Source organism: Lygodium microphyllum, chromosome 3 (assembly GCF_053477565.2).
Source record: "Lygodium microphyllum isolate KBCC chromosome 3, Lygodium_microphyllum_v1.1.10, whole genome shotgun sequence".
Taxonomy (NCBI): Eukaryota; Viridiplantae; Streptophyta; class Polypodiopsida; order Schizaeales; family Lygodiaceae; genus Lygodium; species Lygodium microphyllum.
In genome coordinates, this window is record NC_141137.1 from 2,164,719 (window position 1) to 2,189,680 (window position 24,962).

General features: G+C 40.5%; 1 protein-coding gene across 2 annotated transcripts in view; it reads left to right on the top strand.

Annotated features, from left to right (window-relative positions):
- The window catches only part of LOC148038007 (uncharacterized), a 43,454-nt gene extending 20,967 nt beyond the window's left edge, over window positions 1-22,487 (top strand). Inside the window, exon 3 of one of the 2 annotated variants that reach the window (XM_087667868.1) lies at window positions 21,995-22,487. In XM_087667868.1, coding sequence (XP_087523994.1) covers window positions 21,995-22,000 — 6 coding nt within the window. In that variant the 3' untranslated portion in view covers window positions 22,001-22,487. Of the gene's footprint in view, window positions 1-12,235; window positions 13,761-21,994 lie in introns of those variants that run through there. The other variant, XM_087667864.1, reaches the window with a different exon arrangement.
- Window positions 22,488-24,962: the final 2,475 nt, after the last annotated feature.

A 24,962-nucleotide genomic window follows, 5' to 3' on the forward strand; every position in this document is an offset into this window, starting at 1 on the left:
TCTACTACTTCATCCTTGCTAGACGGAGATCATGAAGCAATATTGTTTCAGTAGCTTCATATGGTTGCGTCCTAATGCTTGAAGATAGTAGATCTATAGACTAGACAATCTCGTTGACGAGATGTCAAGAAGAGGACAACGAAGTCAAGAATATCGGTGATTCTTAAGCGTCGCAAGGCAATAGATTGCCCCTTGTGTGCATTTGGAAGCTCAGGTCCATATGAACTAGGTGGGGATAAACCCAAGAGCCTAGGATGTAATATTGTAGGTGAAAAAACCAACCATTTTAAATCTATATCTGCTAATTTTGAGCTTTTTGATTTAAAGCACCTTCCTAATTTAGCAGAGCCATTTGAGAAATTACTAGACTCGTTTGAGAAAGCTTTTGCTCTCTCCTTCTTGATTCATGATTTGGTTGGCTGGATTTAAAGCAGCTTCCTAATTTAGAGGAGCCGTTTGGGAAATTACCTGAGTTGTTTGAGAAAGCTTTTGCTATCTCCTTTTTGATTCATAATTTAGCCCTACCATTTTTTAGAAAGGTTCTGTTGAGGTTGTGTTAGGTGCTAAAGGATTTTATATCCAATACCATCTAACTACATCATCACCGAACACTATGACTGAGGCAAAGGAGGCGGAATAGCAGACGTCCTTGCACACGCAAGACATCTTGGGTGTTTTTAGAAGTAAAAACGTTAATAATGATAACAATTTTGCAGATGTTGATAATGATGTGCTCAAGAGCAGAATGGTGGATATAGATAATGGCTTTGTAAATGTAGACTGTGAAGATCATAAGAGCGCAGATGGTGCAACTCAACGATTCTATGATCAACAGAGTATTAATGCTATAACTAAGCAGTTGTGTCCACTTGAGCTTGTGGAACGACAAGCTAGGAGTAATATGAAGAGGAAGATTGAACATGTATTACAAGAGATTATAGATCTCAGGATGATTGAGATGAACCATTTGAAGGATAAATAGCTAGAGTGGGATACATTTAGAAGCAAGAAGTCTTTGGTCCTCTTAAATCTTCTCTCACACTGCAACTGTTGGTATTGGATTGGTATGTGAACGCATTTTGTGAGAGAGAACTCCCCATGAAAGCAGTCTCCATGGTGGCTAGGGGAAAGGAGATTATCACTTTTCTTGACTTGTGGTGGTTTTACGTCAACGAAACAATCGTGCAAAACTCTAGCAAGTTCAATGTGTACACGTACTAGATGGATAGATATCCGGAGTGCAAGGGCCCTGTAGGTCTCATGGTTGTTGCGGACATGTAACACTACAAAAGATGGGTCCCTGGGTTCAGAGGATAGATTGTGAACCACATAGATAAACTTAGAGTATAGAGTAAGTCTATCTATCCTACCTTCAATTGTTTCCACCACCCATCTTTTGGAGTCTTTCATATTTGCAGCAACCATGAGACCTGCAAGGGCCTTGTACTCCAGATATCTATCCATCCAGTACGTATATAGATTGAACTTGTTGGACTTGTGTATGATTGTTTCGTTTATGTAAAACCATCAGAAATTGAGAAAAATGATGGTTTCCTTTTCCCTAGCCACCACGGAGATTGCTTCCTTGGGGAGTTCTCTCTCACAAAATGCATTCACATACTAATCCAATACCATCAATTGCAATGTGAGAGGAGATCTAAAAGGACCAAAGACTTCTTGCTTCCAAATGTGTCCCACTCTAGCTATTTTTCCTTAAGATGGTTCACCTCAATCATCCTGAGATCTACAATCTCTTGTAATACTTGTTGAATGCTCCTCTTCATCTCACTCCTAGCTCGTCTGTCCACAAGCTCAAATGGACACAACTGCTCAATTGTAGCATCAATAGTCTGTTGATAATAGAATCATTGAGTGGCACCATCATCTCTGCTCTTATGATCTTCACCGTCTACATCTACAGAGCTGTTATCTGTATCCATTATTCTGCTTTTGAGCACATGATTGTCAACATATACAAAACTGTTTTCATTATTAATGTTTCTGCTCCTAAGAACACATAGGATGTCTTGCTCGTTTAAGGATGCTTGCTTTTTTTCCTCCTTTGCCTTAGTCATAGTGTTCGATGACGATGCAGTCAGGTGGTACTGTATATAAAATCCTTTAGCATCTAAAGCAGTCTCCACCTTAGATAGCTTTACGGTATTCATATCTCATGGGAGAATTGAAGCATAAAGAAAAAGGAGGCGCTGTTTGAGATGTGTCTGCAAGCAATTAAGAACCAGTCAACAAAACCTTTCTCAAAAGTGGCTAGGCGTAGTCACAAATCAAAGAGAGAGCAAAAGCTTTCTCAAACGGCTTTGCCAAATTAGGAAGCTGTATTAAATCAGAAAGCCGTAAAGCAAAAATGGCAAAGTTCCTTCGCAAAGCCGCGCAAAAGCTTCTTCAAAAAAGCTCCTACAAACACAAACCAAACGTATCGACAAAAAACGGTAGACATTGTCGAGAGCTTTCAGGAAGAGTGCCTCACATTGCAAACGGCTAGGCTCCTGTGTTGCTAAAACCTAAAGACACTGCTTACCTGCAAGGCCTGATGAATCTCCCTCCACATTGGCAATACATGATGACGCAGGAGCAAGCGGATTCGCAGGAGGATGCGGTGGCGGCTTTTCCCCTTCACTTTTCCTATTTCTTTATTTGTTAGAAATGGTTTTTAAGAAAAGATAGGAGATGGTTAAAAGCCATAGTTAGTCAATTCTTGTGATGTTGCGTTTACAAAACTGCGAGTTTCTTTATGGCAAAATCCAAAGCTTTTTACCTTTCCGTAGTCCATTTGCATCCAACATTTTAGAAAATCCATGTGTTTGAAGAAAGCTGTGATGAAGAACTAAGGTTTTGTAACCTTTCCAATAGTTTCATCATGGTCATATGTTGAGAAGCCTTATGTAGACTAGATTTTTAGGTGGCTGCTCTCAAAATAAAAATGTTGCCTATTGTCAATCTAAAAATGTTGCAACGTAGGAAGGAGACAGAACGTTGCAAGCATTGTTTTGAAATGGTGGTGCATCAACTTTAAGATTCTCCACGGGAGGGCTCTCTAATGTCATCATATGGGATAACATAACTCTAACCTTCGATTTGAATAAATATCCATTCGTCTACTACGAGGAGTTTTCATGTGCATCAATCTTGTCAAATGTATGAAATGTATCGGCAACATTAGCGGAGAGACCTCATCCCAACATGCCAAGGAATTAATGCATCTAGTGCATACAAACCTTGGAACTTACCATGTACCATGTTTGCTTGGTCCTTAGATGAACTCAAAGGAGTCAATCTGCGAGTTATAATGCATAACATTCCGATGACTCCTGATGCAACACCAGTAAAGTAGCGACCTTACTCGATGAATCCGAAGCATGCTCACGCTGTCAAGGAAGAGATCAATAAACTATTGAAGGCCGGATTCATCTATGAGATTGAGCACATGGATTGGGTATCACCCATTGTGATTGTCTTAAAAAACAATGAAAAAATCCAAGTGTGCATAATCTATAAAAAAGTCAATGTTACAACTAAGAAAGATAAATATCCATTAGCCTATATGGAGCACATTCTCGAGAGAGTAGCAGGAAGAAAATCCTACAATTTCTTGGCCTTCTTCTTGGGCTATAACCAAGTTCAGGTGCACCTTGACGATAGACACAATTCGGCATTTGCCACGGAATGGGGCGTATTTGCTTACTTAGTCATGCCATCCATTTGGGGGTTGACTAACACTCCTACCACCTTCAACGTGTAATGTGCACCATCTTCAAGGACATGCTTAGGCAAGAACTAGTGGTATTCATTGACAAGCTATGCGTATACTATGGTTGGGCGGAACACCTAGATAAGCTTCATGCAATCTTTAAATAGTATAGATTGTATAGTCTATATTTAAATCCTATAAAGTGCTAATTTTGCGTAAAACATGGATGTATTCTAGGGCACGTGTGTCCAAGAATAGCATTGCCACTAACTTATCCAAGATCTGGGTTATTGTCGACTTACCACCACCAACAAACTATAAGGGAGTTCAGTGGTTCTTGGGACACACAGGGTACTATCGGCGCTTCGTCTTGAACTATGCATTGATTATTAGATCACTTTACAAGTTGCTAATCGTGTTCGAGTGGACCAAGGAGTGACAACGCGCTTTATGAGAAACTGAAAAAGGCTCTCACTACCGCACTCATTCTACAAGCCCCAAATTGGAGTATAACATTCCATGCGCACATTGATGTGCCAAAGTTTGCCATGGGAGCTGTTTTGTGCCAACTTGGTGAACACAACCTTGACTATCCGGTGAGTTTTCCTAGCAGGCAACTCACGGATATGGAGATGAACTACTTCACGACGGAGAGGGATGGCCTCGCCATGGTATTTGCTATAAAGAAGTTTCAGCATTATCTTTTGGCTATGCCTTTCACCTTCCTTGTGGACCATCAAGCTTTGCTTTATCTTGTAAATAAACCCTGCGCTACAAAACAAATAGCTAGATGGTTGCTTTTGCTTTTAGAGTTTGACTTCTCTATGGTTGTGCACAAGGGCAAGCAACATTACAGGGCTGATTACATGTCCTGTACATCCACAAGAGAAGCCGTTGGTAGGGGACTGTAGACGACCCACCATGCGAACCTATTTAGCATGTCTAGCAAAGAAGACTTCTTTAGGGTAGACTTAACACCATATTGGGTAGATGACATAGTCCAGATTTTAGAGCATAGAATACTTGAGAGACTTATCAGAAAGATCAATCTAAAGTGTCTTATCCTTAAGATTTAGCCATATCGATTAATTGTTGGTCAGTTCTATAGATTGGGGCAGGATGGCTTATTGCAAAGATGCATGTGTGAGCACGAAATGGATGATATGCTGACTAAAGCACATGCTTGAATTGTTGGAGGGAACTTCAGCATAGATACCACAGCCCGCAAGGTGTAGGAATCGATTAGGCACGGAGATTGAGGCAGACGGTCGTATGCACAGTGAGAGACAAAGAGAGAGCGCGAAAGCAAGCAGTGTAGAGTGTGAGCACGTTTTTGGTACAATGACGAGTGTTCCACTTTAGGTTTTATATATATATATATATATATATATATATATATATATATATATATATATATATATATATATATATATATGAAAGTACAATGTGCTAAGGGTGTGTTCACACCTGTGCACATATAAAAGCCATGATGGCCCTTTATTCCCAACAACCTCCCACCTAAAGGCAATGTGTCTTAAGAGGAGAAAAGAATCAGCTAAGTCTAGGTATGTACAAAGCTAAAATAAATATATCTATCCAACTTCCATCGTTTGTCGGCAATGAGCAAACTGCTCTGCTGGAAGATCCTTGGTGAGAAGGTCTGCAGGATTATCATCTGTATGCACTTTGACAAGCTCAATGTTGCTGTCAAGTACATCTCTAATGAAGTGGTACTTCACCTGTATGTGCTTTGTCTTTCCATGAAAGACATGATTCTGTGCTAGCATGATAGAACTCTGACTATCATAATGGAGAATAGGTAACTCTGTGATGCCAAGCTCTCCCACCAGACATGAAAGCCATAAAGTCTCCTTGCATGCCTCAGTGGCAGCCACATACTTTGCCTTTGTAGTAGACAATGCAACACACTTTTGTAGCCTGGAGATCCAAGAGATTGCTCCTCCTGTGAAAGTAAACACATACCCAGAAGTGGACTTCCTACAGTCCGCATGACCAGCATAGTCTGCATCCATAAAGCCAACAATAGATGCCTTCTGCTTTCCAAAGCAGATGCACAACTCGTTTGTGTCTTTGAGGTAACTCATAATACTTTTCACTGCATCCCAATGCTTCTTGCCAGGGGTTGCCATGTATCTGCTAACCACTCCCACTGCAAAGGTAATGTCAGGACATGTAGCAACCATAGCATACATCAATTGCCAACAGTTGAAGCATATGGTATCTTGGCCATTTCAGCCTTCTCATCATCAGATGTAGGGCTGTCCTTTGCACTAAGTTTTACATATGGAGACAATGGAACCCCAATTGTTTTCCCCCCCTCCATATTGAAATGCTGTAAAACTTTGGAGATATACTCCTGCTGAGATGGATAGAGTAAGCCTTTCGATCTTTCTTTGAGTGTTCGCATGCCAAGAATGTGATTTGCATCACCAAGATCCTTCATGTTAAAGCTGCCATGAAGACTTTGCTTTGGTGAGTCCAAGGCATGAGTATCCCTGCCAGCAATCAACATGTCATCAACATACAAAACCAAGATAATCAAGCTGCCATTTGCTGCCTTCTTGGTGTATTACAAGCAGTGATCCACTTGACTTCTATGAAAGCCTTGGGATTGCATGAATGTATCAAACTTATGATACCATTCTCTTGGTGCTTGTTTCAGCCCATACAAACTCCTTTTGAGTTTATATACTATTTTTTCTTTCCCTTGTTCAACAAACCCTTCAGGCTGCTGTATATATATGTCTTCATGCAGATCACCATGTAAAAATGCAGTCTTTATATCTATCTGTAGGAGCTCCATATGCTCAACTGTAACCAAGCCCAAAATGGTTCTCAGTGTAGTTATCTTGACTACAGGAGAGAAAATCTCATTAAAGTCAATTCCATGCTCTTGCTTCTACCCTTTTGCAACCAATCTTGCTTTGTACTTTGGTGAGGAACCAGAAGTGACCTTCATCTTGTAAACCCATTTGCATGGAAGGTTTTCTGCCCTTTAGGCAACTGCACCAAGTCCCAAGTGCTATTTTTTTCAAGAGATTCTATCTTTGACAGCATGGCTTTATACAATTTCTTGTTGTCCTGTCTGTCCATTGCTTCCTTGAAGCAAGACGGTTCACCACAGTCTCTCAACATGACATATTCAGCCACATTAATTGCACCAGGAACAAACCTGTCAGGTTGTCTAGTAGCCCTAGACAATCTCCTAACCAAGTGGTCATTGTTTGCTGGTTGTTCATGCAAATTTCCATTTTTAGCATGCTGTTCTGGCATTTCAGCCTGCAAATCAGCATTAACAGCTTGCTGTCCTGGCTGTTCTTGCACATGTAATGGCTCATTTTCATGGGTAATAGTTGGCTGATCATTTCCAACATCATTTCCAGCATCATTTCCTGCATTTACAGGTTCATTTACAGGAGGTATTTGCTGTTGTACAACGGGCACATTTTTCTGTCCAAAATGTATTTCTTCCCGGAATACAACCCTACGGACCTCCTCAGTCATTTCGGGCTGTTTGTGCATGCGATCTTCTCGGAAGATAACGTCATTTCTGCGCACTACTTTCCTTTTCTCGGGATTCCACAATCTATACCCCATTTCACCCTCGTCACCATATCTTAGGAAAATGCATTTATAGGACTTTGACTCAAGTTTGCTTGCGTATTTCTTTACGAATGTGCGCAAAAGCCTCGCAGCCAAACACTTTCAGATAAGCATATGAAGATGGCTTGCCCGACCACGCCTTTGGGGAAGTCCCTCCCCGAAAGACTTGTTTGGTAACTGATTAATTAAGTGAACGACTGTCATAACAGCCTTTGCCCAAAAACCACGGAGTAATGTAGCACGAGACAACATCGTACGGACCTTATTCTGTATGGTCCGATTCATACGCTCTGCAACTCCATTTTGGGGCGGATTATGAGGGGTAGTGAGCTCCCTCTTTATCCCTTTGCTGTCACAAAATGCCCAAAAGGTCTTGGACACATATTTCCCACCATTGTCAGAGCGAAGACACTTAAGTGTCTTATCTGTCTGATTTTGAGCCAATGCCAAGAATTTTTTAAACTTATCAAGCGCTTCATCCTTGCTACGAATAGGGTAAACCCATACTTTCCGTGTAGTATCATCAACAAAGGTGACAAAACATTTCTTTTCCCTAAAGATAATCCTAGTATTCGACATACAAATGAATGTACTAAGTTTAGAGGAGAAGATTTCAAAGAAAGAGACTTTTTATGTGACGTCTGTGCATGTTTGCCATAAATGCAATGATTACAATGCTCAAAATCAGCATAATGAAGACAAGGCAAGTAACCCAAACGAGAAAGCACTTTCATTCCTGTTTGACTCATGTGTCCCAACCGGCCATGCCACAAGGAAATGCTTGGCTGCTCGGTCACGACAACAACATGGTCACGCACACTAGATACATGAAGTGGATACAAGGTATCACTCTTGCAACTTGTGGCAATAACCCTAGATTCCTTACAAATCTTCCATTTTCCATCACCAAAGGTGGTATGAAAACCATCATCATCAAGTTGCCCTGTGCTAATGAAGCTCTTCTTGAGCTGAGGTAGATGCCGTACATGCTGAAGTGTAAAGACAAAGCCATGCTGAAACTGTAATTGCACACTGCCATTACCTGCAATCTCACATGCATAGTTGTCCCCAAGATGGACAGCACCATGTCGACCCCCTGTATAGGTGGAGAACCACTCACGATGAGGGGCGACATGAAAGAAAGCACCCGAATCGAGAATCCAGGTATGCATGTCATCATCTGTATCTGCAAGTAAAGCATGTGCACCAAAGTGTGAAGAGACAAAGAGTACGTCACTTCCACTGTCACTGTCATGAGTGACTACATTCACCTCTTCAATTTTTACAGCGCTCTTCTTAGGCTAATTGTCCTTCTCTTCCTTACTATCATCTGCATTTTTGCCTTTTGCTTTCTCTTTCTTCCGTTTGTAACAGTTACATTTAAAGTGACCCTTCTTGCCACAATGATAGCATTCAACATCTTTGCCACGTGATTTATTGCGTCCCTTGCCATCATGTTTACCCTTTTGCTGTGATCTGCCCCTAGTATGCAAAGCATTGGAAGACTTATTGGATGCATTGTTCTGCTGATCCATATCTTCCATATGTAGAGCACTCTCTACATCAGCATACAAAAGGATCACATTAAAATTGCTCATCAAAGCAAGAAAGTAGCCTTAAATTCCTCATCAATCATGAACTTCAAGGCAACCAGTTGGCTGAAAATGGAGTTAAACTCACTCAAGTGAGTAGACATTGCTGTACCTTCTTTCATACGCAAATCCATAAGCTTTTTCAGCCAATACACTTTGCTTGCAACACTCTTTTGTGCATACAGTTCTTCCAGTCTAGGCCATATAGCATATGTAGAATCCAAACCTTCAATGTTGAAAAGCAAGGCATCAGAAATCGATAGCTCTATGGTTGAGCATGCAAGCTCATTCAACTCATCCCAATTGTCCTGATCCATGTCCGCAGGCTTTGTCCCTTTGGTTTTTATCGGCTTTGCCTGCTTCTTTTGTAACAGGATATTGTAGTACTGTTTTTGCCACACTGCAAAATTATGTGCGCCTTCAAGCTTCTTTATGTGCATCAAATTACTGCTGTCATTGCTGCCAAGCATGATTTTGATCCCAAAAGTGACCAAAAAACCAGCAAATGCAGGCCCAAACTGTCACCCACGTGACCAAGGTACAAACAAGTAGCAATCAGCAATAAATGACCATGCAGAAGTATAGATTTCAGATTCGTAATTAAGTTTTTAGAAGCACCAAACCAAGTGCTACAACATTATCCAATTGATTACAGGTGTTCCAAGGGCATGTGCATCACATTACATGAGAAATCCCAAAATTTCAGCTGCAATTTCTGTTGTACATGTACCCACGGGCATAAAATTTGACACGAATGGTTAAAAGCCCCAAAATTTTGTGCTCAAAAGCGTCAAACACACATCTGCATTTCCTCCGTCATGCATAGGACTGTCCAATTTTGCCAAAATAAAACAATTTCAGCAAAGCCCCCAAATTTTACCAAGTGTTGATGTCCAAATTGCACGGAATTCAACCTGCATGTACATAAAATGACCGAGTGCTGCACAAATTTTGCCCAAATTGCGAAAGCCCCAAATTGCACGGGGTCCAATGTGCCTAAATGTCGCGAAATTGGGTTAATTTCAGCCCAATTTGTGCATGTACATGAAAAGTCCCAAATCTCGGGGAAGAATGTCACAAATTCCTGCAATTTCCGAAACAGATTTACTTGTCCTGCATAAAATTTCCCAAATCTAGAAAAAGCCCCAAATTTCTGGGCCTTAAATCTTCACAGATTTGCACACTGTGCGTGCGTGCGCGAACACCTTGATTAGAGGGGGGACTTTCAAAGGATTTTGAAGAGAGAACAATTTGATGATGGGTCCATTGACCTGTTAGTTGTGCGTCGTTCGCGCTGGTCACCCCCGTTGGACACGGCGCCTGTCGCAGGTCAATCGCGGAGCCGCCGTCGTTCTGCAGCCTGCCACACAACGGCTGCTGCCCGCTACCCTGTCCCACCATGTTGCACGTCGTCAGCTCGTCTGACATCTGCCAATCGCCATGAGAGTTGTCTCCTGCCAATTGCTTGTTGCCTGCCAGTCGCTGTCCTGCCACGAGCCTGAAAGCTGTCGCCTGGTTCACACATGCTTGCCAAATCACGAAACGACTTGTCGTCTCTATAGAGATGACGTTTTTGTCCGGCGCCTGCACCTTGGAATTGTCGCCTGGCAGAGACGTGACCTGTTGACCTGCTCGAACTTCGAGAAGTACAAAAATGCCTCAACCGCAACTCTGTTACCAGTTTGTAGGAATCGATTAGGCACGGAGATCAAGGTAGACGGTCGTATGCATGGTGAGAGACAGAGAGAGAGAGCGAAAGCAAGCAGTATAGAGTGTGAGCACGTTTTTGGTACAATGACGAGTATATATATATATGTGTGTGTGTGTGTGTGTGTGTGTGTGAAAGTACAATGTGCTAAGGGTGTGTTCACGCCCGTGCACATATAAAAGGCATGATGGCCCTTTATTCCCAACACAAGGTGCTATAATCTCAACTGTGGTGGCCCACCCTATTCTGCGATGCTGCCAAACTTGTAAAGCATTGTGATGAGTGCCAAAGGACCAAGATCCCTATTCATAAAGATAAGATGGAGTTGACCAAGATCATAGTATGACAACCAACAATACTCTGAGGCCAAGTACATCATAGTAGCCAAATGACTATCTCACAAAATGGGTCGAAGCTCGAGCCACCAGGAAGAACGATGCTAGGACTATGGCTAAGTTTCGTTGGGAGCAGGTGATCTAAAGATTTGATTGCCCCATCGAGCTAGTTAGTGACCAAGGCAAGCACTTTATTAATGAAGTAATTGCTCATTTGCTATCGACATTCTTGATCATCCGTAAAAAATCATCACCTTACTACCCTTAAGCCAACGGTCAGGCGGAATCCACAAACAAAATTCTAGTGAATATGTTGATTAAAGTGATCTCTTCCTCACGCATCAACTAGGATAACAAGCTCATGGTAGTGCTATATGGGCCTATAGGATAGCCTATAAGACAAATAACCTACGAAATCAAAGCAATACTGCCAATAGAGTTTTTCGTTCCAAGCTTGAGAGTAGCAGTACAAGAAAGATGGGATAGAAAGGAGGCATGGACAGAATGCCTAGTAGAACTAGAACGCCTTTCTGAGACCTGTCTCTTAGCTAGCCATGCACTAATATGTGAAAATTCATGATGCAAGAGTTGGTTTGACAAGCATGTCAAACAACATGACTTCAAGCAAGGTGACTTGGTGTTGTTAAACTTTGTTAGGGCCTTTTTGTTAAGAGTCAAGCTCATAATCCTTGGTTCAGTTGTCTATCTTAGTTGAATAAGGTTGAGTCATATTGACTTAACTATAGTTAAATCTAGGTTACTTAATCTCTATATGTGTGGTGTGTTGTACTTACTGTTGAGTGTGGAAGATAATGGATAGAAGAGGCAGCATGGTTACTACCCTTTTGGCCTAGTCTTTGTCCGTCTTTCTCTCTGCTTTGTTACATGGTATCAGAGCTTGGAAAAAGTTCTTTTCCCAGAAACACTCAAGACAGAATCATTGAATTGGCTGGATACATTCTGCTAATGGCAAGGTATACCGTGCACCCAACCTATTGTCTGTGTACTCACTGTGGTTGATAGCAGGAAGCTTGTGATAGAGTTTTTCAAGATGAGCAAGCATTTCCAGTGGTTGTGAAAACAAATCGAATTACTTTCTGAATGAAAGATTTTATACACATCAGTTCCAACTGCATCTCTGTTCAATTGTAAGACTGATCGGACTGGTGTAGAGGCGCAAATCAGTTAGACTAGTTTGATTTTGTATGTAGCAACTACAGGAGGTGTCAATTGCAAGACTGATTGGATCAGTCTGGACTACTGGCAGAACTATGAATGCAGGACGTAATCTCACTAGGAGCAGGTACAGGAGGCGCCAATTGCAAACTGATTGGGCTACTACATTTGAATGAGAGAGTGAGCTTTAAAGACTGAAACGGTGCCATCAAAGGGATCCGTGGAGTGCAGGCTGAGTAAAACATCCAGGTCCAGCAATCACAATTCAAGCAGTAAAAGAGGAACTCTGCATGCAGCATCTGTTGCTGTCTAATTTTGGAGTAGACATTTGAGATTAGATCACATCATCGCTGGAGAAGAATCGATATTCTTCTCATAAATCTGTTCTGGGGGACGCTGGTTGATCTCTTGCCCTAATAACAACAGCAGAAAAGGTGAAGGAGGCTATACTGGCAATTTGTGACAGGATCAGATTTGCTGCTGCCTCTGCTTCCAAACCTTCTATGTAGGCATCTATAACAGCCTCGTACCTTGGCAAGGAGAACATAAGATTGACATTAACATTGATACCCAATGAAATAACTGATTTGACAGATTCTGTAGGTTTTGCTGGGATTTTGATGTGAACATTGGGTTTATTCACTGATGACCTGTTCTGGATAGCGGGACACAAACCTGTTTTAAGAGGGCAACAAGAACTTTGTCTTCTTCATCCTCTCTCTAGTGATTCATCTGTTAGTTATCATCTTCTTTGGCCCCATATTCAGTATTGAGAAAAGCAGGAATAACACTGGAGTGGTAAATAGCATAGCATGTTTGGAAGGTGCTTTGCTCTCTTGATCAAGAGTAGCCCGGTGTCTATCCATACATAGGCACCCTGTTTATGGGCAGCAAACACAAGGATGATGCATATGCAGTGTTCTCCTTGCAAGCTGCAAAAAGAGAGGCATTAGCTTCTTTGCCATGACTTGCAGTCATCACATCACATTGGAATGCAAGTTTGTTTGAGGCATTGTAACTGCAATTGAATGGGAACAAAAGACATTTAATGGCTGAGAATGCAATAGTGGTCATTGTTGCAAATTTTCAGTAAAAATTCGTTGCACTACAGGTCATTGAAGTGCATTGCCTGTTGGCATTTTGGGAAATTGACTCTCTACACATCAAATCTTGTTTTGCAAAGCTGAAGACTTTGGAATGGCAAACATAAGAGAGAAGGATACTATCACCCAGATAGTAGGTGAAAAGGTGGATTACAACAATTTTGTTTTATGGAAGTTTAGGATGTCAAATTTCTTAATTGGAAGAGGCTATTGGGACCTAGTCACATGTCTTGAAGATGAGCCCAAGCTATTGGAGGATAGAACTCCAACACAGGATCAATTAAAGGCACATAGGATATGGTTGAAAAAGGCTAGTAAGGTCTTGCATTGGCTGTCCTTATGTGTGTTAGACACAAAAGCCATGCACATTGCAAACTGTACTTCACCAAAAGCTACTTGGGACTTATTGATGAAGAATTATGGTCATGCGAGAAAGACACAATTGAAGCAAACATTCATCTACATATCCAGAAATGGAAGGTCTATGCGAGAGAGAGAGAGAGAGAGAGAGAGAGAGAGAGAGAGAGAGAGAGAGAGAGAGGAGAAGAGAAAGAAGAGGAAGAAGAAAGAGAAGTGAGAAGAAGAAGAAAAAGGAGAGAGAGAGAGAGAGAGAGAGAGAGAGAGAGAGAGAGAGAGAGAGAGAGAGAGAGGGAAAGTTCTAGAAGATTCCTCCCTTTGCTTCCTTAGAGAGTGACCACATGCGTTGCTTTTCTACCCATCTTCTCGTAAATTTAACCCCCATCGCAATCAAGAAGAGTCACCTTGGCACACTCTCTCTACGATTAGAGATAGAGGGAGAGAGAGAGAGATTCATAAGCCAAAGGTATAGCCCCTAAACCGAGGTAGACATGTGCCAGTGATAATCTTGCATTCAACAATGGAGTTGTTGACCAAGATATTATTGCTAATACAATTACAACGTCAGGTATGGATAATTCATATTCGAATATCCAGGTACTATTTGCCATATTCTCTATTCGTAAGTTATAGGTTATAACGCTTTAGCATGCGCATGAACTTATGTAAAGGGGCAGCTTGGATTTATTCCTATTGTTATAATTATGGCATTTTCTTTGTTCCTTTTTAACCTAACCTAGTTGCATATGGCTTATTTGCTGATAGAGCAACTATAAGGAAGATTTAGGCAAGGGTTATAAATGGCATAGTTGTAAAAGAACGACATCAAAAGATTGTGTATACAAGTGCTAGGGTAAGGCTTAGTCAAGGGTTACAAATAACATAATTGCCAAACGAACATGACATCAAGAATCACGAATAGAAAGGCCTAATTTAAAGTTTCGATATTTCAAAAGTACTTAGTCCAAGAGTCCAAATGTTAAGAAAAACCTAGATTTTAGGTCAATGCAAGGCTTGTTGGAGTCTAGTTACTTGGGATCACCTTACACTTATCTTATCAAGTATTTACTCGTTAGGCCTATAACATCTTTGATATATAAGAACAATTTTTTGTTTGCTTCATGGCTTGGCTAAGAGCTAGTATAAGAAATTAATCATAAGGGTTAAAGCAAAAATGTTGTGAGATCCGTCTGATAACTACGACTTCACCAATCCAATTCAGGGTTGGATTATCGATCAAGGTAAGTGACCTATGGAACTTATGTCTTGTACAACGTTAAGATCCCTACCAAATGCCTTAGTCGAAAGAAGGGTGTGTTAAGTAAATTTTATATGGATCCGCTCTTGATCTCAAGGAGGAGAGCGAATATGCGATCGAGAGTTTATCGTGACTATTCTTACAATGTTTGGAAAATGTCACCATTATTTTTTGATCGAATAACGTCCTAAAATGCTTTTACATTAAATTGATTGTGGGATGTGATTTGATGATTATTCCAAGTGCTTGTGATTGTTGGAAAATTCATGGTAGAGCTCTGTAGTGACAAGTTGCCATGTGGAAATAAAGCAATGTTTTCTTGGAAGATCATATTAGGTTGATTGCATTGATTGTGCTCGACTCTTAATTGGATTAATTAAGGAAGGATATTTTGCACGGGTTGATTATCTCTAAGGTCACGCGGCATTTCAACCCGAGAGGGCATTGCTCGATGCACGGGCCGAAGGTGGAGTGGTGAAAAGGCCAACCACAAAAATTGTGCCTCACTCTTAGGTCACCTGGGGTTAGTTGAGCTCTGGACACCCTTTGCCCAGATCGGAACGAAGTCGTAGATTGTCGTGAGCCCAACGTTTTTGGTGTTGGATGATCCTGTTTTAGATAATGGATGGAAATTATGGTGCCATGTGATTTGGACCAGGTACTTCTGTTGGACAGAAGGGAATATATAATTTCTCTTATATGGACAAGAGATAACGATTAACTTGAAGATAGGTTAAGGAATTTGTTTTGTCAAAAGTACTCTTGCTATTTTTTCATGTTTGTCGTAAATTACGCAAACAAATCTTGTTCCCTAAAGGCTTAATTAAGGAAGTTGGTATTAAATGTTACATGTAATTGTGGTAAGATCTAATTAGAAAACTAAAGCTGTCAAGGGAAGCGAGTGGGTAGAACTTCCGACAGGTTCGTCCTATGGCAGAGTGGTTCCAAATAATTGGGAGGCTTCTCACAAGGATTTTCCGTTGTTCAAACTTTAGATATTGTTAAGTTAGAACCCAACTCATTGTACCTGGCTATAATTTATTACAGCAAGCAGTTATGTATGGACTGATGTGGAAATTTCATGCTGAATCATCTTGATTCACCCTCATCTTGTCTCTCACTAAACAAGTGCATTACAATGTGGTTGAGGAAGCTTAGAGTGATTTGCAGCTTTGGGATAAAATTAAGAATCTCTACGACAAGAAAAGTCCAGCAAGTCAGATGTATTGACTGAAGCAGCTTATGGAACAATGTCTGCTCATTTGAGCTTATTCCATGCTATTCTCAAGAACTTGACTTTGCAAGGCATTACCTTTAATGATGAGGTTACTCCATTGTTTTTGCTTGGGACTTTGAGTGAGTCATGGGATGTATTTCGCATTGCCTTGTGTGCTCTTGTTACTATTTTGAACTTTCCTGATGTAGAGAGTGCTCTTCTATAGGAAGAGATTAACCGTAAGAACTTGGATGCCTCTCGTGTGTTGCATGCTTTGACTGTTAGAGACAGAGATGGTAATGGAAAGAATGACCATGGGTATGGATGTGGCAAAGACCCGTAGAAGTCTAGGTCTAGGTCGTGTGGTAAGTTGCGCAACAAGTCTCGTGGAAGAAATGCTAATGTGATATGTCATCATTGCGACAAGAAGGATCACATATACCCACAGTGTCATGAGTTGTGCAATGAGAAGTGCAAAGATAAGGGAAAAGACAAAGTATAGGAAAAATCCTCTGATCGCAGCATTATGTCTGCGAAATCTAGTGTGAAAATCAAGGAGATAAATGTCATGCAAACTGATGACTTCGATGGGGAGTACATACTTACAACTAGTTCTTGTGATGCTATGTCCTTGACCGAGGTTCACTCTATGTATGTGCAGTGCTAGCTTTTGGATTTTGGTGCTTCATTTCATGTTACACCATGCATTGAGTGGTTCCATTCCTATCGCAATTATCTCCGGTTCAATTCGCTTGGGTGATGACATGTCACTTGCTATTGTTGGCATTGGGGATGTACGACTAGCTCTCTACTGGCAGTACCTTTCCATTACACGACGTACGTCATATACCTGCGCTTACATGCAGTCTTATGTTTGCAAGGTAGCTTGATGATGCTAGATTTCATGTTTCATTTGGAGATTCTGCCTGGAAGATCATCTGTAGCAGACTTGTGCTTGCTAGAGGTGCCAAGGTTGGCAGTCTCTATCCTCTTGTAGTTGATGGGTCCTCTGTTGACCATGTTTTATCAGTCAGTTCAATCCCACATGTATCTCTTTGGCATGCCCGTTTGGGCCATATGTCCTTGAAAGGAATAAAAATGCTTTTTGGTTTTTGCAATACTTACCGTTCCTTGACTATGTATGTTTTGATTCATGTGAGCATTGTCTTTATGGTAGATAGACTAAGAATACACATAAGAAGTCTTGTAGGACATGCATGAGTGAGCCCGTGGCATTGGTACGTTTGGATGTCTGTGGGTCCATGTCTTATTAGTCTATGGGTGGTGCAAAGTATTTTGTGACGTTCATTGACGATTTTTTGCATAAAGTTTGGGCTTACCCCATTAAGCTTAAGTCAGACGTCTTGGCTGTGTTTTAGAGATGGCTTGCATTGGTTGAAAACTAGACTGGGCATAGGTTGAAATGCCTTAAGACTGACAATGGGGGAGAATATGTGTCATGTGCCTTTTAGGAGCTATGTGACGAGAGGGGTATTAAGTGTTAGTTAACCGCCCCTATATCCCACCCCAGATTGGTTTGGATGAATAGAACTATCCAAGTTGTTGCCTCTATGTCTTCCGACTTTCTTTCCAACTGTCTAATGTATAAGGTCAACAACTCCTCTCGATTCAACTCCTCCCAAGGTAGCACACTCCATGTGACTGTCATCTCTTCTATCGGCATGATAGGTTTTTGACCATACATCAATTCTGCAGGCATATATTCTGTAACATCACTATGAGTTGTTCTGTCGGCCCACAAAGCATAAGGGAGCAACCGTAGCCACTCTTTTACCTTGTGTCCACATGCTTTTGCCAATGCCTTTACAATAGGTGGGTGGCCTCTTTCACTTTTTCCATTTCCTTCAGGGTTATAGGTGGGTGACCTTCTGTCCACGGAAGAGAAGGGGTTCAAAGAGATTGAAGATATAGAAGAATACTTTAAAAAAGAATTAGAAAATATAGAAGAATACTAATAGAGATGAAGCATGTCAGTTTCTTTTAGCATTATGAGAAAATATAACTCTAATAGACAAAAACGTGTACAAAATAATATCTTCCTCTATGCTGCTCAGATCACCAATCTGATCCTTCCAATGGCTTCGAAAGGGGGGGTAAATAATAGGACACCTGGCTAGAATCCAGTCAGATCACTCCATCTCCCACTTTTGGAGTGCTGTTCACTGCCTGAAAGCAGCGATTGCGCGTCGTGCGATTTCACTATTCTCTCTTTTTACATAAAATCCTCTCAAATTAGTTGAAAGCTATATGCTTTCTTTTACATGCCATCTTAATCTAGAAGTTGTCTATAGTTTTGTAGATTTTTTTGCAAGAGATAATATTTAGAATATTAAAAATGGACTAAAATCTAATATTTTTGAACCATGGACACTAATACTAATGTCTAAAATGGCATTGGCTCTCTAAATAAAAAAGAAAGCCACACTCTAGATTTTTTTACACTGTGTGCGCGTAGCCGCACGACACCGTGATCTTCAAGATGGTATCAGGGCTCAATCGAGTATAGCTCAACTCTCCTCTCAGCTTTGCTTAACCTCAGGTCAGCTGAGTTTGAATGCATGACTTTAGTTCTCACTTGAATCTCACACTCATAATTTGGGAGCCATTGTCAGACTGGAGGTGCAACACTTGGATTCTTTATAACTCTCCACGGGCGATATCTTCACTCAATTTCTTCTAGGGAGTTGCTCTACAGTTCAAGGCGCTTCATCCCATCACAAGAATTAAGCCGATTGATGCATAGAGAGCTTGCATTGCATGATTTTGCCGTGGTCGTAATTATGTGTGAGATTCCTGTCGTACTGCCTGATCTACCTCTGTGCACCACGATTCACCCTGTCCATATAGGGTTTTTGAAGGCCTATACATAAGCTATTTCCCACATAAATATTGTAGCAAGTGGTCCATTGTAGCTCCTGCTACAAGCAAAAAACAGATTTGTAGGAAACCCTAAAACAGAGACTCCATAGCCTTAAATTTCAAGCTAAAAAATCTCTTCAATTTCTCATCCTTCTCAGTCAAGTGGAGTTCATGTCATTTTGATCTGTTCAATTCTAGTAGGTTTGTCATTCTGATCTGTTGGAGTAAGATTAGCTTTGTCAAGCAAGGAAGTAAAAAGTCAGGTCTGGTTAACCATTGAGTGCAAGGGAATAACCTCCACCAAGATGAAGGACCGAAGCAAATATTACAAAGAGGGGAAGCTGTGGTAGAGGAGCTACCTACCTAGTGGTAGTGGTGTTAGCCTTATTGAAGCTGTGTGTCAACAACATTGAAACTTCTAATTTACGAGCCATTACAAGAGGGAAAAAGGCCAAAGAAGGCAATATGGATAATATAAAACTCGTTGAGGTAAACTCGAAATAGGATGATAAAGGAATGCAAGTTCTTAACCCTAATGTAGAAGTGAGTTCTCTAAAAGCGGTTGATGGCAAAGCAAAATCTAAAAACGAGTTGCCAAAGAAGAAGGTAAAAGATAATGAGGAGGCGCCAAAGTCAGTTCAAAGGCCAAAGGAGATAATGATTTGGCGAGAGAAGAGAACTATTGCTAACTATCATGAGCTTGATTTAACGAGTTCTCTTTGCAACGTAAATCCTGATGTGAACTTTTGTAGTTGATTAAGCTATCTCCAGGAGTGCGTAAGGAATTTAAGAAGATTCTACGCACTAGGTATATCGTTGAGACCTTGGCAATAGGCCGAGTAGGATAGGATTGGTTTGAGCATGCTGGAAAGCATTGTCCAAGGGTGGCAATATATGTTGATGGAATATTAGTGGATCATGTTATTATAGAAACACGATCCTTCGTCAACATCGTGAGTTTGGAATTGATGGAAAGACTGAGACTAGAAATACAAAAGGATGCCTTCACAATTTTGTGAATACACTCTGGATTTTAGGGTCATTAGGTTCGCAAGGTGGCCAAGCTATCAAGTATTGTTAAGAAGGCCATGGATCTTGCGATCCGACTGTCAAGTGGATATACGTGCTAGTTGTTTGATTTTTGGCAAAGGTGCTAGTCGTGTAGTAGTAGATGCATATCCTGAGTCTCCTGAAAGTGAGAGAGCTTCTTTATCCTGATTTAAGTTAGATACATTAGAGAAACCACTTGGTAATGAGACTTCGTTAAGTGATGATTCAAAAGAGGGGCCCACTACAGAGGGTATATACCAAGTGACTCTCACTGAGCCAATTGAAGCTCAAGATAGAATAAGAGACACGGATGTGATTGAGCTATATCTCGATACATTGAATGACCCATGACTTATTAAATTAGGGGCTATGCTCAGTCTAGAAGAGAGGAGGGAATATGTGTCCCTAATCCAAGAATTCCATGACATCTTTGCCTGGAGTTATGATGAGTTGAGAGATATTCCTCCCAACTTGACTGTCCATACCATTCCTCTAAAGGAAGGTAGCCATCCTGTGCATCAGAAAGTAAGGCGTATGCCTTTTGAAATGAGGGACAGGTTGTTCGAGGAGTTACAGAAACGGTGAAAAGCTAGTTTAATCTTCCCTGTTCAACACATTGAATGGTGTTCACCTGTTGCTATTAAGACGAAGAAAAATTCAAATTGAGCTTTGCATATAATTTAATAAGGAAAAGAAGAAGAAGAAAATTTCTACAAGCAGTTGATTATCGCCTTGCAGAGGCTTGGTTGGCTCTTGGCTATCGAGTCACAATGCCTGGTCTTCTTAGGGGTAGCACCTAGCACATTATTAGATAAAATATAATAGTTTAAGACACTCTAATAAATACACTTTCTCTTGTAATTAAAGAACTTATTCTTTTCTTTTCTCATTATTAACATAATTTAACTATAATTTTATTAGTGTGCAATAAAAATAAGATGGGCACATGATAATTATTTGAAGCATAGATGTTGGCATGAGTTTCATTGAGGGGGTTGATGATGGTCCCATTATAATTGGAAGGTCTTGGAACATTCAAGGGTCCCACAATGTTTCAAGATTTCACCACATTAGCTCTTTTTCAAGGAGGCATGGTGAAATGGAGGAGTGGAGAAGTGAAGAGATAGAGATAAGAGAAAAGGGTCTTCATAATAAATCTCATTGACGTTGAGTTGACTTCATCTTGGAACTATTCTTTAGTGCTCCACACGCACTCTCTCTCTCTATTTGCTCATATCATTCCATTGCTTGCTTGTACTCTTAGTGATCATAGTAGCGTTTAGGCTTGTCTACCTTACTCTCTTCTTCTCCCATGGAGAGTTATTTATACTAGTAGAGAGTAGAAAAAGAGAGAATTTATAAATAAGCTAGATAATTGATAAATGTTTTGAAACTTTGAAAAAACATGAAAAATTCATGTTGAGCAGGTGGGAGGGGGGCATTTTTTTATTTGCACTCCAAAATTTGGGGATTCTTGTGTCTTTTCATGCCTCAACAATCATGAGAGATGAGGATGTATCTCAGAGCAAGATTTTGGCTCTAGTCTTATGAAATATGATGCAGGGAATAAAATTCTAAAACTCGAGCGTTTCTCTCTCCTTTCTCCTCTCTCTCCTTGATGTTCGTTCATATGAATCAATTCATGAGAGAAGGGGGTGGTATGTGAGAAAGGATGCTTAATCAAATGATGATGTTGAAGCGGTAGAGATCCTAGATGGGTCGGGGGCTGAGAGAGTGTGTTAGCAACTAAGAAAGAGTATTAACGACCTCCCAACTATGAAATAAGAGCCTCAAAACTGTGGTTTTTATGCGTGAGTGATCTTTCCTTTTATTTCATGATAAATGGTTGAAGAAATTGCTTGAGAATGATTGGTTTTGGTTTTCCATGATGTGTTTTCTCAAAAATATTTTAAAAAAAGTTCAATAGTATAACATGGTAGGGTTATTCTTCAAGCTTGTGTTTGGTTTCACAAAACATATTTGAAGACATGAAGAAGGATGTGCTCTGTGGGCATGGTGAGAAGTTAGTAGACTTTCCAAAGCAATTTGTAACTCTTTGGTTTGCAATGGCATGTGCCTTGATCAACACATCGGAAGGGTCAACTGTAACTGTTGCTATGAATATCTTGGTATGTAATGATTGGCGTAGAGCTATAACACTTGTATCTAAGACATAGAGAAGCAAAAAATTAAGGTCTGAGATGCTAAATGTGTTCATATCTTTGAACATGGAAAATATTCTTATAAGAATCAACAATGCAAGGTTCACTTTCAAAAGAGCAAGGAACTATAGCAAGGCTAGTATAGTGCACAACTAAATTTGTTCCTTAAGATTCAAAGCCAATCAATCCATCATTAGAAAGCCTTTTAATTAAGAATACAACAGTTCCATGTGATTGCTTGCAAAGCTTCTTGTAGGTGTACCAATGTTGAGTATGATAATTTGCACCGTGGATTTACACAAAGTTATATTGATCAAATAGAAGATCCATCTTTATTTTCTAATTTTTTTTTGTTATTGTCTCTAATTTTTGTTTTGTATTTTGGCCATTTTGTTGCTCCAAATTATCTTGCAGAGTCTGGGTAGTGTTATAACCAGCACTACAAATAATGGTGTTATAAGTGTTGTTCACAAGTTGTAGAAAAGTATTAAGAATCTAAGGTTATTTGCACACTTGATTATAGATAGTGGAAACTAGACTTCACCAAACTAGTGGTAATAATGCTAGGGAGGTGTGTCCAAGATCATCCCAAATGATACTCAAAATTGCATGCATTATAGGGATTGCTATCTATTGTAATAATATTAAGTTTTCTACCTTATAAGCTTATTGAGTAGAGTTTAGCTTTATTCCCAATGTGATCTATCCTAGCGATAAACTATACATTTTACCTTTACACATCAATACAAATTTGTGTTCACGTTCATGTTTACACACACACACACACACACACACACACACACACACAAGGGGCCAAATCTTCGAATGCATACTTGTGCATAGAGTGCTTCTGGTCAATGGTGACATCAAAGCAACATTATTGCATGATCTCACAATTTCAATTCCTAAGAGCTTGTTGCAAGTGGTGGTCTAATTTTGGACATTTCTAGGATAACCAATAGAAAGACTAAACCTTTACAACAAAACCTCTGCCAAGTCTGCATTAGTTGACATGATTGCTTTGTATCCACATAATGTTGGGCAGTTGAACCCCCCACACCATAGCCTTTTAAAAAAAAAATAAAAAATTCTATACATTAAGTATTGTTTTACTTTCAAAAGAGAGCCATGGTATGTCTAATTCGGAGTATCAATTGACATCTCTCAAGGAAAAATAAACTAGAAAAGTATCCATAGCTCAGCAAATTTTTTTATATGGCAAAGAAGCTACATGAGGTGTATTGCTTAAGCTTGAAAGAGGCCCTCCAAAGGACTTAGGTAAAGACACCCTCTATGAAGACCAATGTTTGATTGTCTTCAAGCATAAGCACCAAAAAGGTTCAAATATCTACCTAAGCCACCTAGATCCTCACTTGGCAGAAGATTGTAGGTTGCTTTTTTGCAAGGTGTATTGAACACCTCAATCTTGTGGTGAGGTTTACATGGTGCTATGCATTTGAGCGATACCATGATGGGATGGGAGACCCCCCATGCCACAAAGTTGCATGGGCCAGGTTTGGGAAAAGTGTGATTCAAATATGCAGTAGTCTAGAGGTGTTGGAAAGAATATTGAGACATGGAGAAGGGTGAATGGTGCATCTTAGGCTGGTATCTCTCTTAGAAAGAAGCCTCACTTCACGAATTTTGCGAGGGAGATTTGTACAGAAGTCAATGCGTGGGTATATAGGGATGATATCTGATTACATTGTTGACTTGGAGTCATTGTTGGAGAGGATGCCTAGCAAGACCAAGAGTACACTACTGAATAGGTTGTCAGAGTAGCTGAAGGTTTCGATGCAGCAAAAGGAGGCATTGCTCAGGTACAACGGGTTGGGGTCAAGGGGTATCTGGATGCTATTGAAACCAAAAGTGGGGAGGGGGCTATTGATGGGGGCAGTAGGGGGGCTAACAGGAAGGCAAACGATGCCATGGAGAGCATGGTTCTTCATAGTCGCAAAAAGTTGGTGGATGAGGTTGTGAGGTTTGTAAAGAGACAGTTGAGAGAGCAAGTACGGACATAGGGACAACCAAGGGTGTAGTTGATAGCCTAGATGGTGATATTAGAGAAGTTTCCAAGGCAGATATTGATCGGAGGATGGTTGGTTCGGCATAATCTCCATGCGATTACACCTTATCGAAGCTCTTTTCTAATGTTGCAAGAAAAGCGTCATCATGGTTATTGTAACAAGCCATGTGCTTGCAAACTGTAACTAGTGTAACTACACTCATTGATATAATGCACATGGGATTTCTTTGTCTCATTTAATCACAATGTGTTTTAAAACTTGGATGTTGTACCCTATTTTGCCTTGTGTACTCTTCTTGATCTTGGAATAGACATTCGGTTTCAGAATATAGTATTGAAGTTATGCTAGATTCTATAACAGGGGGCTATTATCGAATACCAAGATGGAACATTATTATAACCACACTTGGTATTTTGTGGTTCTCACACTAGTCACCCACGAGGGTCATAGCCAAGTGATAGAGAGAACTCCACCACTAGGATGGTGCTCTCTTGCTTGATGGTGACCCATGCGAGCTTCACACTACATGCAAGACACCACCAAGTCATAACGGGCCACAACTCCCTTGGGAGGTGCCTCCTTCACATGGTCGTGACCCATTTGCAGTCCTATACACATGATGGTGACCTTCTTAATATAATTCCCTAGGATACCATAGTCATCATTAACATTTTGTAAAGCCTGGAGATCACCACTTATTGCCACCTGCAATATTGTATCACACTTGGCACTTATGGTTCTCATGCTCGCCACCCATGAGGGTCA